We start from the raw sequence: 19,591 nt of genomic DNA on the forward strand, positions 1-19,591 counted from the left end.
AGGCCACATCTGAAAAATATCTGTCTGTGGAAATTAAAAATACATATAAATCACAGTCATTCTGTAATTTAGAGGAAGGATGTAATTATTATTTTCAATGTCAAAAAACCTCTTGATAATTGCTTTGACTGATATTTAGTGAATTTATTGATATAATATTTTTTTCACTTGTTGTTCTCAGGTGTTGATCTCTGAGGGTCTGGGGAAATATGCCAGGGACCCCAAGTTTGTGTCAGCGACCAAACATGAAATCGCAGACGCCTGCGAGTTGACCATTGATGAGATGGACAGCGCTGCCAGCAACCTGCTGAACGGCAGTATGGATAACAGCAACACTGGTGAAACGGGGAGTGTCAGCACGGACCCACATGCCACTGCGCATCTTAGAGACCGCAGTATCCGTGACTACAGCGATGAGGAGCCGTACGTGGCTGTGAAATGCGAGGAGGACCTAACAGATGAGATGATATGCATCACGTCGCTATAGCAGCGGCTCACACATGGGATTATTTAGGTTTTTTCAATTGGATTTCTACTACTGTTCCACAGTGAGGGGATGTCTCTGTTCAGGTGCATCCTGCAATAGACAGAACATGTAAAACATGGATGGATAAGAGAACAAAGTGCCTTGTTTTCTCTTTCTGTGGAGTGGAGAATTGAAACGGATGGATTCACGGAAGAGATACATTCAGCAGATTTTGAAACCACAGCGAAAATCTGCCTGCCAGCACGCCTGTCGTTTAGCAGGAATTCAGGATACTTCCAAGAGGTTGTTTTCTATTTTCTTTATTATTGACAATGGTTTGGGAGAGCAGAATAACCTGGCAGCCTCACAGAGCCAGCCCACAGCTTGTGAAGTTAGTCTTACTAACAACATCCAGCAGCTGAAAGTCAGACAGTTTGGTAAAATGGAGAGTTGATACACAGTTATGATGATGTGATAACATTTACGTTATGTGTGCAGTCTGTTGGTACTTCTTTATTCATATATTTCTGCAGCATATTGGATTTGAAATGAAACGACAACTTTGAAGGCTTTAATTTGAGGGTGTTTGCATCCATACTGGGTGAACTGGGACTGTGAGCCTGTCATTGTTGTATCCTGACATTGTGCGACTTTGTATGAAGACCACATACACTGTTCACTCAAAATGAGGAGCCACTAAAACATAAAACCATTCTAAACACTTACAGACTGCACTGTATGAAATGTGTGTGGTTTTACTGAAAACAGTGATGAGAGACTGAACGTTTTCAGAAGCACTGACCAGTGACAGACCAGCTGTAAACTGGTGGGAGTGATTTCACATTGATCTAGTCTCCAAAGAGTGAAGCTGGCTTTGCAAAGCTGCATTGCCCTGCAGCAAAATGTCTATGGCTACCCAGTGATTCCAGGAGTTAGCTGAGTTTCATTTCATGTATATAATGTGTGATTTAACCTTTCGTGGTCACGATAACAGATGCAGTTTTGATCTGCTGCTGTTATTTACATTACATTTTGACCTCCATGACTCAAATGACACAAAACAACTTGATTTTATTTTCTGTTTTTTGCTGCTCTCAGTGCAGTGACGATCAGGCTGATCCAAAGCCATCGCAGCTGCTAGGTATGAATCTAGGAGCTGCTCTGGGTTCACAGTTCAGGGTTTCAGGGTTTAACGTTGCTTGTCTCGGTACTTGACTTGAAAAGGAAATCACATATCAACGAAAAAAGACTTTGTCCTCAGGCATATCCTTCTGTTTCACTGCACACTGATGTGACACACAGAGAAACATACTGTAAGTCCTTCCCCCCCTTACACCAACAACAGAGACACTAATTACACACCAATTATATTGACTTGATTACTTTAAACACCCTGAAAATAAAGGCAAATTTAGGATACCACAATGTCACAGACTTGTTTCCATGATGATCCTTAACTTATATCAAAGCCCCTTGAAAACTGTGAGGAGAGACCATTTCATTGTTACAAACTCAATCAGAATATGCAATGATTCGCTTTACTCAGACCTGCTTTAGACTTTTTGAACGTGAAGTTCAGTATTCACACTGAGAATGATAACAACTGTGGAGGAAAGGTTTATATTTCTGTATGACAAATACAGTATAATGCTGTGGTACAGCGGTCTTACCAGTCTGGGTTGTGAAACTGCTGCATGAGACATCGACTAATAATATGTTTCCTCATGACCACACACAAAAACAAAAAACAACAAGAAAAAAAAAGGAAATCCAGATGTTCCTTCCTCATAGCTGAAGCACAAAGTCACCACAACAGGATCGTCTGTCTGACCCTAGTCATATTTACTGCCGCTGTAGCCGGTAAGCTTTCCTTCAGGCCACTTCAGTTCTGTGAATCGCACGTCACATTTGAGTTTCACTTGCTGAGCAGTGTAATTTCTCTCAGGCTTGTTTCACGATGTGGCCGATGAAGTAAGTAGATCTGGAACATAAAGGTCTGACACATATTTGCTATTTGTCACCATCTACATATTGTATATTTAAAATGCCACAACAGAAAGCAAGCAAAACTATATTTTTCTGAATATAGAAATTCAGTATATTGCTGTTGGGTGTATATTGTGTGTTTTGGAATGAAATGAAATGAAAATGATTGATGTTAGATGTTGCCTTTTATGTAGGAGTCCTTTTTGTTTCAATGCCAGTTTAAGTGCGCAAGATGTCTAAAACAGTTGTTGTCTGTGAAGGGAGAACTTCACAACCTGCTCGTAGATAAAAACACTGAAGAGAAGCAACATTTCTCACCTTCACATTTGCTCCACCACTAACCAGTGACTGTCTACCACTGCCAACTGTAATAACGTCTTCAGGTCAAGTTTTACAAACCAACACTGGCTTGTGGCAGGGCAAGTTTTTCCTCAGTTTAAATAATCAGGGCAACATGTTTGCTCTGTGCTATCAAAGGGCTCCTTCGGATGTAAAACCAAAACAAGGGATCATTAAGTGCATTTACAGGCACATCAATATTCAAATATTACTCCAGATGCATCGATTACTTTTCATTTTCATGTTGTTGACATATACACATTTCATGTGTACAATAATGACAAAAGGTTGATGCCAATATTGAAAAGAGTTTGCTGTTGATTTTTTATTTTTTTGTCTTGCATACAGATAATATAGATATAAAGATTAACGTACAGCAGGATATGAGCTGGTATCTGGAATATGTACTGTAAATGCACTCCTTCCTTCTTCTGTCCGGAAGATTCACACATACAGGTTTTAATGGCCAATACAGCTGATAAATATGACTTATGCATTTTTTAACTGCATGGACATTGTGTTTAATTAAGACTTTTGACAAATGTTATTAATACCTCTGTACCTATCCGGGTGTGTTGGTTAATGTGTCAGGGAAAACTGTGGGAAAGGCCGCATCTGCACAAAATTGAAGAAAAGGTATTTAAAGTAGTAATAATGTAATTAAAATCATTTTCTGCAGTGATTAATCTGACTGGGCAAAATTAGGACTGGTTAATGGTGATCTGAGACTCACATATCCAAAGACAGGAAAGTCATCTCCAGTGTTTGATTGACAGGTGACTTCTAGTATGTGTAGCACTGAAATCTGAACCAACATCTGAAAAAAAATCCCTCACACAATCCCCCAGTTACCATTTTAAAATATATTGATTTTGTGCAAATACAGCCAGTAATTCAGTTTTGGATTCTGATGACAATTTGAAAAATATTTTAGTAATTAGGAGCACTTCAAAAGCCATATTACACTTTGTATAGTTGCTGCATATCCCACATTTCTGAGCAGGCGAGCAGCCGATAAAGCACCCCATAGAATGCAGGGCTGCAGTGTCCTGTGCAGTCGGATTGGACTCTATGGTTGTTGCAGGGATCAAACCTGTGATGGTTGAACATCGGGCCCTCCTGCTCAAGAGCCGGCCATGTTTTCTTCAACTCCTACAGCGGCTTCTGTCTGATGTAAATTACATGTTGAGGAGTGAGAAACAGATACTAATTACTAGATCAAAACCATTTTTTAAATAAGAAAGAAATGAGTCATTTATTGTTATCGTTGATTGGTTTTTACAAAAATAACTATTTTAATGAAATCTAAATTGATTGGCACATGACTATACAGTCCAGCAGCAACAGAAACAACGCTCATCCGCGCTTTAGTCACAGTACAACTATCCAAATACATCCAAATTTAGACTTATTCAGAGAACTGTAGTGACAAAAAAACAACACAAAGCTTTGTTGTGCGACTGACAGCTTTATTTTTTTGTACTGTTCCACTGCTTTACAGGTGAACTGACAATGTATGAAATCTGTACAGTGTTCGTAAAAAAAAATAAGTGATGAACTTGAAGATTTCTGCTTTCTACCCATTTGTTGTATGGAAATTAAAAAATATAGCTCCATCTACTTTGTAGCATAAGTTCTAGTACCTTATATTATAGATTTTGTACCAATGGAAAACAAAAACCCTGTTTTGTACATTTGAATTCTTGCCTGAAATTAACCTGCTGAGGATTTTTGTAAGGATCACTGAATAAAGTCACGAGGACAAGGTCAGGACGGTCTGAAAAGTGTTTGTTTACAATCAAGAGGAAAAAAAAAAAAACACATGCAAACATAAAGGCTGGAAGAAATTTCACACTAGTTTTCCCTTTACAATCAACATGTTACTCCTTCATTGGGACACAAATGAGTTAAAAATTCAAGTAATATCGTACAACACTGCATATAATGTAAACATTAATTGTCACAGAAAGGAAGATACTTCATAGTGTAGTGCGATGCTTAATAAGATTATAATGCATTCTGGCACTGTGCTGATTCCATTAGAGCTGATAACAAAAAAATGATTTAAATCAATACTTCAGATTGAAGATACCAACATATATTAGTCCTGGCTGGACCAAAGTGGAACAGACTTCATCAGTCACATACTGTATATCTACGGTAATTGACATTGACATCAGAACATAATGATTCTAGAGGCACCAATGGTATTATCTGATCAGGTATACATAATCATCTTCAAAAGATTCTTTGTAAACATCCACAAAACATTTAAAAAAGCTAAAGATTTGCTTTATAGTGTATATTTTACATACAAGAGTATTTTTAACACAGTATCTATAGATTGGATATTCTGAGCTATAATTTGCTACTTACATTAAACCACAAGCAGACTGGCCTGAACCAAAAGGTGGAATACCTTTATATATGAAAAAGATCACTCAAAGCAATCAACAGCATGACAGAGCTCACACAGAGGATCAGTTTTATTCCTCCCCTGTACGCATGCAAGACTACACAAAGACTATTTAAAAATATTGGTACTTGAACTGCTTCATGTCAATACTTTGATTGTGATATAAAATCACGTTTGGTGGCAATGCAAAAAGGCAACTCCAGGTTTGTGCGTTCGATTGTCATCACTTTTTACTACTGTTCTGACCCACAATCCACTTGTCTGGAGCAGCAGTGTGTGCTTGTGCGCTACAACTGCCAGAAAACAAGATCGGTGATGAGCATGTACCAAGGAAAAGGCGGAAGTTATGCAGGCACGGCTGTAAAAAAGAGCCCAAGAGTTCTTAGGAAAAATTCTCAACTGTCTTAGGCATTTTATCTCTACTGTTGTCTCATCATCAATACAATAATACCTCAAACAACGGTTTCACCACAAAAATACACATACATTTTCCTGTGGGAGTGAGGATTGAAGTTGGTGACTGCACATGGATCCTACCACAGTTAAACTGAGTCTGGTATGGTTTCTCTTAACCTGGGTTTAAAAACAATGTATATGACCAAATTCCAAAAAGACTAGTGTGAAATCTCTCTTAGTGTGTGCGACAAACCAGTATTTTTGTCAAGCGGCTGAATCTGCATTTTTTCAGGAAGGTGGTGATAAATGATCTGGCCAGACAAACAAAAACTGCTACTGAGACTGCTTGGGTTAACACTCTGCCTGAAACCAAGGGTTGCTGATAATGAGTCACTTAGCAACAACAACGATCACTCAACATTTGAAATCGCAATCTATGAAGGCTGATGAGAAAGTGGTTTTGAAATGCAGTGGGGTGAAAAAAAGAAGGCATTTAAAAAGCATGTGAGTTATAATATATAGCTGTTCTGTTGTTGTGGTAGAAGTCACGTTCTTCCATTGTGATACTAGAACATTGAAAACATGTGTCAGTTTTAATGGGAAGCAGGGTTAAGGCATTGTTTGTGTTGCAGCTGTTTTATATGGCTTATATTTGACTGTAGTCTTGTGCAGTTTGTAAGTCATATCAACTTCAGAGTGTGCAACACAACTAACACAAAACACATACAAACATATCAAAGTTGGGGCATTGTTCATATTGAACAAGGCAATACTAGGCAAATTAAGTCATATTAATGCAGCATTTTCCATTACATTCGCAGTGGATTTGCGATTGCTCAGCAATCTTCCTAGCAACCGTATCGTGCCATCAGAAAGTTCCAGCACACGGCTGAACTTTATAAATGTCTAACTTTAAAACAATGAGGCAAGAAAAGGGGTTTTAGTGTGGTTGTAAGTAAATTCTATAAAGTTTAGCCAAATTAGAAGTAAAATCAACTGAATTGGCTGGTCCAATCTGAGGAGTCACCTCAGTTAACCTGAGCTAAAAGCTGGTTTTAGTCACTGAACGCTTCCCAAACTAAGCAGGAGAAAGAACCATTATCAGGGTGCCTGAAAGTTTCATCACATTAGTTTTAAGATTACTTAAGACATAAACGATGTCTGAGAGGTAAACTGCTAAAATCAACTGCATTCAACACCATTATGGCCTTTAATTTAGATCATGTAGATCAGCCCTTCATAATTAATAGTGTGCAACAGTGACACATCTAACACTGATACGCTATGTTGTGTGCAAATCAACAAGACAACACGCTCACATTATTCATTTACGATATTAGATCAAAGGCAAAGTGATCAGCTCCCGATCAAACACACAATACACTGCTGTTGTTGTCTAATGACTGATTATGTTGTGAACTCTTTCTGATCCACACGTACCCTTTTACTCGAGTGCTGAATGGCGCCGGCTGTTACTCCTCTCCTTCAGCTCCTCGCTCTCTTGGTTTATCTCTGTGTGTTGAGTGTCGGCGGATGGTACACGGGAACCTCTGGGTCGACAAGAGGAGGGCGACCTCTGATGAGGTCAGCAGTCTTCTCTGCTATCATGATGGTCGGAGCGTTCAGGTTGCCGCTGACGATGCTGGGCATGATGGAGGCGTCGACCACGCGCAGCCGCTCCAGACCGAGAACGCGGGTGTTGGAGTCGACGACTGCCATCGGGTCAGAAGGTGAGCCCATCTTGCAGGTGCAGGACGGGTGGTAGGCGCTGTCAGCTTTACGGCGGACGAAAGCGTCGATGTCGGCGTCGGATTGGACCTGAGGACCGGGCTGGACTTCGGACCCACGGAACATGTCAAAGGCCTTCTGAGCGAAGATCTCTCTGGAGAGTTTGACGCACTCCCTGAACTCCCACACGTCAATATCTAACAGGAGATAAAGAAGATAAAAACTAATAGATTAGGAATGTGCTACAAAACTCAACTGAAATTCACAAATGAGGTTTCAGAAAGTTTATTCTCTTGGGAGATAGAGTGAAGTTCTCGAGACCTTTGATGAATCTGGTACTGATCCATGACTGAATCTTACCCGTGGAAAGATAATTCGGCTGCAGAATCGGGTGATCTAGAGGATTGGCGCTCTTCAGCTTCATCCAGCCGATACTTGCGCTTCTCATTGGTCCGACATGAACCTGCGTCACGAACAGAATCACTCATTAATATGTTTCATATGTTTTATATTAATCAATAATCACAGTGTAGTCAAGCTAGAAGGTATAGCTTCCCTGCCAGAATGAAGATGAGAGGAAGAATGATTACAGCAACCAGTATGTCTTTCTGTGTGTATGGCTTTAGCTCCAGTTTGTGCATCTCATGTTTTACCATTTTTACGCTGCAGCCACGGAGCTGAGCATAATAATAAACACCCACAAGGCTGTTTAATAATACTTACTGCTTTCCTGAAGTCTCAGAATCTTCAGACTCTACAATCACTTGGATGATAACATAGCCTGTCTGCTGCACAATAAAACATTATCTAACCTATTTCTCAAGCTGCCACTGTATTTCTTATCCAGACAGCAGCAAATGACACATATATCTCCTTGTTTTTGTTGTTTTTCCTTTTTGGAGGGCACAAGAAAAACATAAACCTAAATTTTTTTGTGTGAAAAATGAAATAATACAATGTAAAACAATATAGACAAGCATAACAGATAATAAAACCAATGAAAACTAAAACTACCGTCTTTGTTTGGATGAAAAAAAAGGTGACCCAACTTAAGAAATGGGTTAAAATCTTTTTTATCTAAATTATATTTCATCCAGATGGTTAGAAGAGTGTTTGAGATTTCTGGAAATATAAAAATCAGTAGAGCAGTACATTTATTAAAGAACTTCTGGGTCTTTCTGAGAACTGATTCCAGATTTCAGAAAAAAACCACACATACTTTAAACCTTCTTCTGTGCAATAAAAACCCCTCGCGTCAGGAGCAGCTACACAGATAAATCAAGAGTTTCTTCAAAAATCTATTCCTGGAAAACATCAGACTCTATATTGTGTGAGGGGGGAAAGTAAAGAAACCACTGTTCGTTCTTGACTACGCCTACATCCAGTTCACACTTAAAAAACCCCACTGCTTTATTATCTTTTCTAGGTCTAGGTAGGTGAACACTATGCCAAATGGTATTCATAAGTCCTTTGCAAATTAAAAAAATGCAGTATAACAGAAGCCTGATTTCTGGAGCGTACATAAAAACTGGTAACGATGACATAATCTTTATTTGTTCCTGGTGGGTACAGTACTCTGAAAGAAGCTATAAATAACATTGAGCAACTGCTTTCAGGAAATCTCTAGCTCCTTTTGTTTCATTAAACACCTGTGGTAATTGTGGTTTTTAATGGAATGGACAACGTGTATAAACACTCCTTTGTGGTTTTGTGCATTATGTGAAGGTGTTATCAGTTTCAGTCTATACAGGAACAACAACATATATGCACAAGTCACACATTTCCCTGTGCAACAATATCATCAATCATACATCCTGAAAGCTGCCACACACACCATGTGAAGTCAAAGGCAAATGACCTGTGTATTAATGACAAAACACAGTGACCGTCTCCTAAACACAAGCCACACACACCTGATACGCCTCTATCTTAGAGGCAACTCGTCCGTGGTCAATGACCTGCGAAGGCAGGAAGTGGAACTGGATGTCGGGGTGTGTGACGTGTGGCCGACTGCGGATGAACCCTCCGCTCTCCAAGTGGGCTGTAGCTCCATAGCCTATGGAACAATCATTGTGGTAAGTGAAATGGTGGGATACATGAAAGACACTTCATACAGACACTGTTAGTGTTTATGGCAGTTTGCCCACTTTGTACTCTGTCCAAGTAAACATCACATTTCACACAATGATTCATGAGTCCTGATGAAGAATGCCCATTAAAAGATACCTTTAAATGCTGTGATAGACACCAGCTGTGACGTACAAGCTGTGGTCAAATAGCAAATGGGTGCGTTCCTGTTTTATTAACAGATTAAGTGAAATTGACTTGAAGGAAGGGGATTTTCAAATGATTTTAACTCCTTTTTATGAATGTTTGTTCAGTGATATAAACAACTATTTTTGTAGTACGTGTGAACAATGTGTGTGTTGTCATTTGCATGTGGCGGTGCCTTTGGTTACCGGTGAACAGGCTGAGCCACTCCAGGCCTATCTTGACCATGTGGAAAGGTTTCTGGGCCTTGTACAGGGTGATGGGCTGAGTGCACTGCTGCTGGACGTACAGCTCCAAATGATCCTGCAAGTTACTGCCAACACCTGACAAACAACAGAAAGAGGAGAGGACAAAGAGAGGCATGAATGTCAGTCATTATAATACCATGCACTCCAGGTCTGGTCTGTTTGAAAGTGTGAAATGGGTAAAAATAAGTCAATCTATCCATGTTGGGTGTTTGATGTGTTTAATGTGCTTATATTAAATAACTCTATAACTCCTGCACCTCCTGGGTTACAAAACACATCTCTAAGTGCACAAAATGTACCCGGTAAGTGTTGAACAACAGGAATGTCAAGTTGTTTCAGGTCATCAGCGTTTCCTACCCCAGACAGCATGAGAAGCTGTGGGGAGTTGATTGCTCCTCCGCTCAGTATTACCTCTTTATCTGCAAACACCTGACGAAAGAGCAGGAAAACTGATGTGTGAATCACTTAACAAGACTGCAAGTCAGCAACCGCGCTAGATGCTTTTGTGCTAGTGCTGTGAGATAAATGCTCATCATAATTATAACATGGAAATGTCAACCTTAATGGCGGAAGTCATTTGAATATATTGACCGGGAACCGTGAAGGTGTTGATTTTATGATATGATATGTATAATAGGTCAACCACTCAGGCAGATGCATATTTATTGAAAATGTCATGGATAACACAAGAAAGTAAGAAAACAATGAATGTTGACTTTTTTACTAGATAAGTGAAAATTCTGACTTCGCTAGTGTGGCTAAAAAAAGCTAAAAAGATCTACATAAATAAAGACATGAGTAGTGATATTACCTTTCACAACATCATTTTCTATTCCCAATCTTTTAAAACATAGAAATTCTATCCATCTTACCCTTTTCTTTTGTCCATTCTGCGTGTATTCCACACCCACCGCGCGGGTGCCGTCAAACAGGATCTTGGTGGTGAGGCAGCGCACCTCAGTCTTCAGGTTGGATCGACCCAGGACGGGTCTCAGGTAGGCACTGGCTGTGCTCCACCTCTTCCCTGGACAGATTTGGGAGGTGAGATGTTGACAATATGAAAGGCTTGGTACATAAAATGTGTACATTACAAGTGTTCCCAATGGTTATTAGTTAAACATGTGTAGATCCTAGTTATAGTAGTTTATTTTTCCTTCAACCTTTATAAACGGTCATATCCATCCAGCCGAGACCCTCCTGTTGGTATCCATTCATGTCATCGGTGAAGGGGTATCCGGCCTGCTGCCCCGCTTCAATAAAAGCCTTGTGAAGGGGATGGTTGGTCTTGCCTCTAGACACGTGAAGAGGTCCGCTGCCTCCACGGTATCTACACAAAAAACACAAATTGAATGTGTCACAAAGATGAAAGCAGTGCTATCAGATCTATCTACCTATCTATCAATCTATAGGTATTCAACGATCAATACTGCAAAGATATCAATCTTATCAGCAGTGCTACCTTTCTGTAAGAAGTTGTGTACAAGTAGTAATCAGATAACATCTCATTTACTTTCATGCCAGCAATCATCCAGTCAGACCTTATGAATAAACAGTCTGATCACCCAGGATAAAACGGTAGGTACCGGTTTTCTCCCAGCTCATGACACTGAGCTTTCCTGAAGTAAGGCAGACAGTGCTCGTAATCCCAAGCCTCAGCCCCTTCTCTCTGCCAGCGGTTGTAGTCTTCAGCGTGTCCGCGGATGTACACCATGGCGTTGAGTGAAGAAGACCCGCCCCAGACACGGCCCCTTGGCCAGTACATCACCCGGTTGTCCATGTGGGCCTGAGGTAAAGTGTGGTAGTACCAGTTATACCTGAGGAGAAATTAAAAGAAATACATTTGTGTTGCAGTAATTTGTGTTAATGCACACTTGGAAACAGTCTAGTGTGTAGCAATGAACGACAGACACTAGGGCAAACAAAGTAGCCTTATACTGCACTGCAATGATTTAACTACTGTACTTCTCATCACAGAGGTTGTAGGTCAGCGCAGCCGGCATGTGGATCTTCCATGACAGTCGTACGCTGCCCAGCAGCATATCCTTAGGCCCAGCCTCCAGCAGCAGCACAGACTCATGGGCATCCTCACTGAGGCGGTTGGCAAGAACGCAGCCCGCTGACCCAGCCCCAATGATGACATAACTGTAGGAGGGTGTTTTCTGACCGGGCGTAGCTGATGATGAAGCATTCAGATGAGCAGCTGTGGCACTAAAGCATCTGAAATGTCTGGTCCTGGGAACATAATGAGATTCTGAGAAACGAGTGAACTGGCACCTGCCATCCCTCATAAATCTCCCTCGAGTCACGGTCACAACTCGTCGGGCTCCAGTTTGGCCTAACGTGGCCAAAGACAACATCCTGGTTCTGGGAGGGTTTTCTTCATTCACTGTAAATAACAAGAGCAACATTTAGGGACACACTGGAGGGGGCAATCTGGGTCTGGAACAGAAACTACTATAACTGATAACTGAATGAAATTTACATGTCCGCAAACACTGAGGGACAGCACAGGGAGGCTTTTGGTTGACATTTCATTAATTATTACTTGAGCCACACCTTTTCCTCCTCATAGCCTCAGCTCATACTGTTTAAATTACCTGCAGTTAAAGGAACAACTAGAAATTACTTGGAGCTGGAGCCCCGGCTATTTGTCACGGTTCACTCACTGCTGTTTGAGTCATCAAGTGCCAAATGCCTGTATCTTATTAGACAAATAGAGTCCTGTGTGTCTCAAAAAGGAAGAAGCAAACACTCCTCTATACATCAGTCTCACTTAGTGATTCATCATGATAAAACCCAGACACTGCACAGTCAGCTTAAAAGTAAATGTAATTGTTTTGTGTTAAAGGTTAGTGTGTGTGTGTGTGTGTGTGTGTGTGTGTGTGTGTGTGTAGGAGTGTAGGAGTGTGTATCAAGTCTATTCTGTGTAAAAGGGTTTCAGAGCAAAGGCTGCAATAAACTGTCTGCTCTTGTAAATATTCAGTGTAAGGGCTATTCCGTAGTGCGTTTACTCCACAGAGAAAGTGCAGTCTTCTCTGCTAAGACAAGGCAGGGATATCTAAGTAGGTCAGCACTCTTACACCAATAAAACAGATACTCACTAGCACTTTTATCGTCAGGCTGAACTCTGCAAACAGCCTGAAATGTGTAATAAACTGGAAAAAAATAAGAAAAATCCCAACAAGCGTGAAGCAGCAGGATGCTAACCTCTGTCTTCAGTCTGAATATTAATGTTTACGATGAAAGGCCAATTTCGCAACCGTTAGCTTATCGGTCAGTCTATAGGTCCACACCAGCACCCAGCTACATTTACAGACATATTTCTGCTCGTTAAAACACACCGCAGATGCTCCACACGCTTTAAAGTATGTTGGGACAGTGTTTAATATGTTTAGAGGGATTAGGCTGATGTCGGCAGCGCCATTGAGACTTATTTCTAACGTTAACCGTTAGTTTGATTAACCTCAGATGAACTATTGGACGCGATGTACGAGGCTCGCTGCAGTTTACACCGCAGTAAATAACTCAATGTAACTTTAAAAAACTACGTGTAATTTGAACCGACGTGGCGCCCGAGTAATGCCAACAAAGACAGAAAGACACTGTATAAGGTGAATTACTGAAGTTAAGCAGCAGAAAGAGTCCAAACATACCTTTCTCGTAATGCACTGGGACTAGATGGCCACCCGGCGATGGGCGGGGCTTATCGGGATGTATTTATAAGTTAACGAACAAGGTCAGCGTCTCACTGAAACTGTTTACTCCAGTGCCCCGCAGGTAGGAGGTCACTCACACGCCTCTCTGTCAGTTTTAAAGATGCTGTGACTTGTAAATATGCCAGTATCTCTCATTTTTCTTCTACTGTTTTCTTAAGGCTGCTGCTGCTGATGATGATGATGATGATGATGATGAGGGGAGTCACACTGATTTTTGTCTCGTATGTCTGGGTCCAGGTGAACTCACAGGAAATTGTAAGTTATCGACTTCAGCAAGTTGCCTTCTTGTTTCAGTTTAAAGGGATTTATTCACCAGTAAGTAATCTATTGTTTTTCTGATTTTTCTTTTTTGCAGAAAGTGGAGTGTCATGAATTTTACGGTATGTTGTGATGTTTATTATTCTGGGTGAGATATCCGATATAATATCAATAATATGTTGGTTTAAAAGCTAAAGCCCCAATTCAAGCTTGTTCGATATGAAGAGGTATCTGTTGGTCACTGCAGAGACCAATCTTTTAAGCTTGTTGCTGGTATTTTGTATTGATAGTTTTATTTTAATTGGCCAATATTTGAGCTTTATTTTTGCACTAAAGGCCCTACATGTGATTTATATATAATGTATGTGTGTATGTATCATCCAAGATCATAGCCCTCAGTTTATATTTGTTTTAACATTGCTATGTAGGGGTTTAAACACAAAAATCAATACAGTGGTTTGAACTAGTATCACAAAACAAAATATTCAGAATCAGAATCAGAAATACTTTAATAATCCCAGTGGGAAATTACTTAAGTTACAACTCCAAATCTACATACAACATATATACATACAACATATAATACATTAAGGACACACATATATATATATAAATATATATATAAATATATCTATATACATACATTAAATAATTTATTAAGACTGCAAAACGCTAATTATAAATGACTGCATTGTCAGGGATAGTTTGTTGAAATGCCTGACTGAAATGTAATGCAATTAATCAGAGCAAAAAGGTTATGAAGGCGTTATGCATATGATAGTAAGAGGAGACCACAGCCAAGAGGAAGGAGAGTGAAGAGGAGAAAAAAAAAGTCACATTTCCTTTCTTTCTATAAATATATATATATTCATGTGTATACAACATTTGGACCAATACTTATGGAATTGATTGATACAAAGCTTTAGAGAACAGGTCAGTTTCTCCATTTGATATATTTCCTTTATTATTGCTATCCACTCTCCTTTTGTTGGTGGGTCCTTATCTAACTATTTCTTAGTTATTGCTTTTTTGATAGTTGGATTATATTACCTAAATATGTGGTGCCAAAACTATAATCCATCTCAAACCCATTATTGATTTTATTTCTGTTGCTATCTCTGGCCATTGAATTGTTACATTATCTCCAGCATTGCCCAGAATCTGCTCTACCATTCTGTAAATATTTTCTTCTTGGAGTAATAAAAAAAAACCTGATAATGTTCTTCCATGAAAATTATATCCACTGGCCATTCTATCAAATTGGTGCCAAAGCTGTAAGTGAGGGTAAAACTCCTGTTCTCTAAACTGTGGGTGTCATAAACATACTGAAAGCTTCCCAAGCCTGTATTAGTTGAAATTAAGCAATATGAAGTAATGCTTTTCCAAATTAATTGTTTAAACCTCAGGTTTAAAATCTCTATCATATAGTTCCAGATTCTTGTTAATGTGAATATAATGTTTTTACATTCAGTGTTTCCACATAAACTGAGAACAGAAAGTACAATAAACCTCAAGATCTGAATTACAGAGAACATCTGATTAAATCTCAGATAATAATATTGTGACGTTATCAATGTGTGAATCTCTTGTTCCAGGTAAACCCCCTCCTGTCACACATATCTCTCCATCTTTTCTGGCGGACTTGAAGGTGAAGCTGCTGACAGGGGAAGAACGATATACACTGAACATAAGCTGGGCAATAAACATTGATGGTAGGAAATAACACGTTGTACATTTTACATGTGAACACAAGGCAGTTACCTTAACACAGTTCTCTGACATGGCATCTTCAGAATTGATATTGAACACATATTTTAATGGAGAATTTGGCAACTATTTCAACTTAATAAACCCGTTTAGAAATCATTTGGATGGTTAAATGGCCTGTTCCGGTGCTCCGCCTGGGGGAGCTCCCCCTAGCTCCCCCAGGCGGAAAACCAACCTTGCAACTTTGGGACTACCATCCCGTTAAGTTGGAAATAGGAAGTATTGTGAGAGGCGAACTTTTATCTGATAACAGAGTTTTCCCAGAAACTCTTCATTTGATTTACTTGATAAACAGGACTTTAGCCTGATTGAGGTGACATTGCACAAGGCAGAAGATAAAAACATTTATATTCAAATATTTTTACTTACTTACACACTCTATCATGAAAGTGAAGGACACTGACTGGTCGATATCTGAGGTCAACGCTGACCAACTGATATTTTAAACTCTATAAACCCTGACATTTTCTGTCTCTCTGCAGCTAGTATTCAACATTTGACAGGCACTAGGATCGTAATTCTCGGTGAACCAACACACCACTGTGAATACAACCCACCTTTGGCCAACCTGACTACATCAATGCAGGTATCATGGATGGAACCTTGACTAGAAATAATCTTGTTTAATCAGCAACTGACAGCATGAACTTGAATGAATGAATGAATTGACTGGTTTGAATGTGAGGTTGAAAGGTTTACACTCAATGCAATGATTGTCATCTTTTCAAATCTAGAAATGGTTTCATTATTTAGTAAGAGTAAGCTATGGCTTCAACAGCATCCAAGTTGCCAATCTCCCTCTGCCTCAAAAGGGGAGTGGCTCTGCTTACAAGGAGTTCAACATTAACATACCTAAACCGTGTAAGTTCCTTTTTGTTATTCTTCACTTTTTTGATACTCAGCAACAGTTAGTTCATTATCCGAACTGTGAGGCTGTTAATGTCTCCAAACATTGCATTCAAACTGTTTTAATAGCACATTATAACAAAATACTATGCTGTTCAAGGCTTATCAAAACATTTGATTTCTACAATATGTATAAGAGATATAAATGTTTTTTGTAATCTCAGTTAAAGGTCCAGTGTGTAACATTTAGAAGGATCTCTATATTCGTATGTATGTTTTAATTTGTCACCTCAAAATAAGAATCGTGTTATGTTAGATTGGAATGAACCAGTTTTTTATGTACAGAGGGAGTGAATCCTCTTCTATAGAGTCCACCATGTTGATAGCCACCATGTTGATAGCTTGGCACAAGAGGGTGAGGCGAGGGTGTTGTAATCTGCAAGTACACTGCTAGACGCCACTAAATTCTACACACTGGTCCTTTAAGGATGCTATGTTGTTTCTACACAGGCAGCATGATGTTAAAAGTATTAAAATATGTAAACCTTCTTGTTTTCTTAGCAGATGTACCAAAACCTATCGTTCCTATCGGTGAGCAATCTCATTTACTTGTGCATGTGTGGCCATGTATGTTATGTATAATACTTTATGACAACTATTGTATCTTTAACAATACTTTTTTAATGTTTCACTCCAGTTAAGAGCACGACTTACAGTACAACTCTACAAGACTCAACAAGATTGAGAAAAGAAACGGTCCCTGCTAATGTTAGCTTTACCAACATAGTGGTGGGTGTCTTTGGAGTACTGGCCGTTTTGATGATCCTGGTACATACCTGCTACATAATCTGTAAGTACTTTGATTAAGAATGTATTATACAAATGTCACATTAGCAAAAATGCTCCCTTGTAGCAGATGCATGGGCTCACTCACCTGTCTTTTACAGGTTAACTAACTAAGCTAATTAACATCTTCTTTCCAATGTTTTCTTTTACCCCCGAGATAAAAACTGTGGAGCCAAATTTGCCACATCGTTGGGTTTCAAAATGTTGCCTACATCTCCCGTGGTTCCTGTCCCTGTCCTTGTGGTATACCCTGCTGAAAATTTAGCCTTCCAGCGGGCCGTGGTGGCCCTGGCAGAGTTCCTGCAGTGGCAAGGTGACTGCAGCGTGGCTATCGACATGTGGCAGCAGGGGAAAATCGCAGAGCTTGGGCCGATGCGGTGGTTGGCAGAACAGGCCAAGGCTGCAGATCGAGTGCTCATCGTCTGCCCACAGGTACAGATTGTAATCTGTAACATTTATCACTTGTTTCTTGCTGTCTGACTAAGAGTGATTTTATTGATGAGACTTTTTATTGTATTATTGGTAATATGATGTCACCAAGTCGGCAATCCTTGACGTTTTGTTGTAGTTGTGTGTAATTTATTCTTCTCTTCTCTTCTCTTCTCTTCTCTTCTCTTCTCTCAGCCCTCTTCACAGCCCAGTGACTACCCTCCCAACCACATCCTCCCAGATCCTTCCATCCCAGCTGCAGCTCATGACCTCTTTCCCCTGATCCTCAACATGGTGGCGAGTCACGCAAAGAGCGCCCATGACTTGGCCAAGTTCTGGGTGGTGCAGCTGGGCGGGAAGTGTGAAAAAAGGCCTAGTAACCTAGCACTGGAACTGAGGGCTTGTAAAACTTTTTGTTTGATGAAGGACTTGAACAGGCTGTACAGAAGTCTTCATCAGGACAACAAGAAGATACCAAATCTGGTGTGCAGACCAGGGGTGGAACAGAGTACAGTGAAGTTAAGGGAAGCTATAGAAAAGCTAGTCGAACATCAGCAAAGAATTTTGAAAGAGGTGGAATCATTGAAATCTGTAGTCACCACTATTTAAGCATCTTTATGAATTGGTGAATAACTGACTTTTTTCATTATGCTTTTATCCCCAATATGCATTTATTCATTATAGATAGACATAGACCTGTGCTTTTTGTTACTAAAACAAGGACGTAGGCACTTGTGTTTGTTTCATCTGCAATCCTTAAATATCAAAAGAGAAAACAGGTGGTTATTAGCAGAATTCATTTTCTAATTAGCTATTAACTAAAAACTTGCAAAAAAAGTAAAAAGTTGCATGCTCTCTTACATAATATATTACAATCAGGATTTTTTTGTTTATTTTATAAACTAAGATATATTGGTGGAATTTTGACCACTCTTATTTTATTCATTACCATGCTGTTTTTATGTCAACATGTTTTGACAGCTTGCATCATCTTGTATAATCTCTATGTTAGTCTAATATACAGTATGTATAATCCTAGTCTTATTTTATTAAACCAAAAGTTGAATGTTGGCCTTATGGATCTTTTCTATGTGGAGAAGTTTGCCTGTTCTCCCACAGTACACAGTGAGGACTGGAGTTGGTTGTATAGTAGATGTGTGTGTGTTTCCAGGATACCCTGCTTCTCTGTATGCTTTAGTAGACATAAGTGGGTATACAAACTGATGGTTGTATGTTGTCCTTTTGAATTGTGTTAGTAGTTGAAGTATTCTTTAAATACAATAAGAAATATCAATAAAAATCCTTATACTTAAATATTCACAAAGAATATGGAGAACACTTTGGTCCATCAAAGAAGTCAGCTGATGATACTGGGCTCTCTGCCAAAGCTATAAATAGCAGCAGTTGCATATAGTTTGTTACACTACATAAGTACACAGTTCAAATGATGAGAATGGGTAAAAGTCAATATTATGTATTTGTTTAATTTGGTATAATGCATGTGTCCAAGAAGTGATTAATTAACTATCCTATTTGGGGAGATGTCAAGAGGCCCAGTAGACCAGGGGCTCAGTCAAAAGAAGGGATGTCCATAAAAAAAAAAAAATCAGAGTTCAACTGAATACACGCAGGGGTTTTGCTGCTATAACTTTATTTGCTCTGGTATGAATAATCAGTAGGATATTGTGGCTAATGATAGTAAACCAGTAATACTTTAGTTAGTAAACCAGTAATACCAGTCTGTTGTTGCCAGCGCCATTTTCTTTGCTGCTGTGTGTTGGGGCAGCAGCATCAGAGCCAGCGACACCAACAGACTGGATAAAATCATCAAGAAGGCTGGCTCTGTACTTGGTCTCAGGCTGGAGTCTTTTGAGTCAGT

The 19,591-nt window shown here is 39.5% G+C and overlaps 3 protein-coding genes across 23 annotated transcripts in view; 2 read left to right on the top strand and 1 right to left on the bottom strand.

Annotated features, from left to right (window-relative positions):
- cacna1db (calcium channel, voltage-dependent, L type, alpha 1D subunit, b) overlaps nt 1-4,561 on the top strand; it is an 87,860-nt gene extending 83,299 nt beyond the window's left edge. For all 18 annotated transcript variants that reach the window (XM_051426817.1, XM_051426811.1, XM_051426814.1 and 15 more), the window contains one exon: nt 182-4,561. In XM_051426817.1, the coding sequence (XP_051282777.1) occupies nt 182-487 (306 nt within the window). In that variant the 3' untranslated portion in view covers nt 488-4,561. The remainder of the gene's footprint in view (nt 1-181) is intronic.
- On the bottom strand, nt 4,240-13,635 carry chdh (choline dehydrogenase). Its single transcript, XM_051426830.1, has 10 exons — nt 13,504-13,635; nt 11,813-12,236; nt 11,434-11,664; nt 11,011-11,177; nt 10,723-10,874; nt 10,150-10,279; nt 9,791-9,925; nt 9,245-9,387; nt 7,692-7,794; nt 4,240-7,528 (listed from the first exon to the last, which is right to left on the bottom strand). The coding sequence occupies exons 2-10, from the start codon at nt 12,205-12,207 to the stop codon at nt 7,110-7,112; spliced, it is 1,875 nt and encodes a 624-aa protein (XP_051282790.1). The 5' UTR covers nt 12,208-12,236; nt 13,504-13,635; the 3' UTR covers nt 4,240-7,109.
- LOC127378154 (uncharacterized) lies at nt 13,522-18,783 on the top strand. Of its 4 annotated transcripts, none has more exons than XM_051426838.1 (10): nt 13,522-13,627; nt 13,725-13,821; nt 13,922-13,946; nt 15,420-15,536; nt 16,074-16,177; nt 16,404-16,452; nt 17,002-17,028; nt 17,135-17,287; nt 17,441-17,715; nt 17,908-18,783. In XM_051426838.1, exons 2-10 carry the CDS (start codon nt 13,738-13,740, stop codon nt 18,319-18,321), a joined length of 1,248 nt encoding a protein of 415 aa, XP_051282798.1. In that variant the 5' UTR covers nt 13,522-13,627; nt 13,725-13,737; the 3' UTR covers nt 18,322-18,783. The 4 variants fall into 4 exon arrangements, with proteins under 4 accessions (XP_051282798.1, XP_051282796.1, XP_051282797.1 ...); XM_051426836.1 differs by having other exon boundaries at nt 13,523-13,627; nt 16,326-16,452; XM_051426837.1 differs by having other exon boundaries at nt 13,523-13,627; nt 16,999-17,028.
- Nucleotides 18,784-19,591: the final 808 nt, after the last annotated feature.

Source organism: Dicentrarchus labrax, unplaced genomic scaffold (genome assembly GCF_905237075.1).
Source record: "Dicentrarchus labrax unplaced genomic scaffold, dlabrax2021, whole genome shotgun sequence".
NCBI lineage: Eukaryota > Metazoa > Chordata > Actinopteri > Moronidae > Dicentrarchus > Dicentrarchus labrax.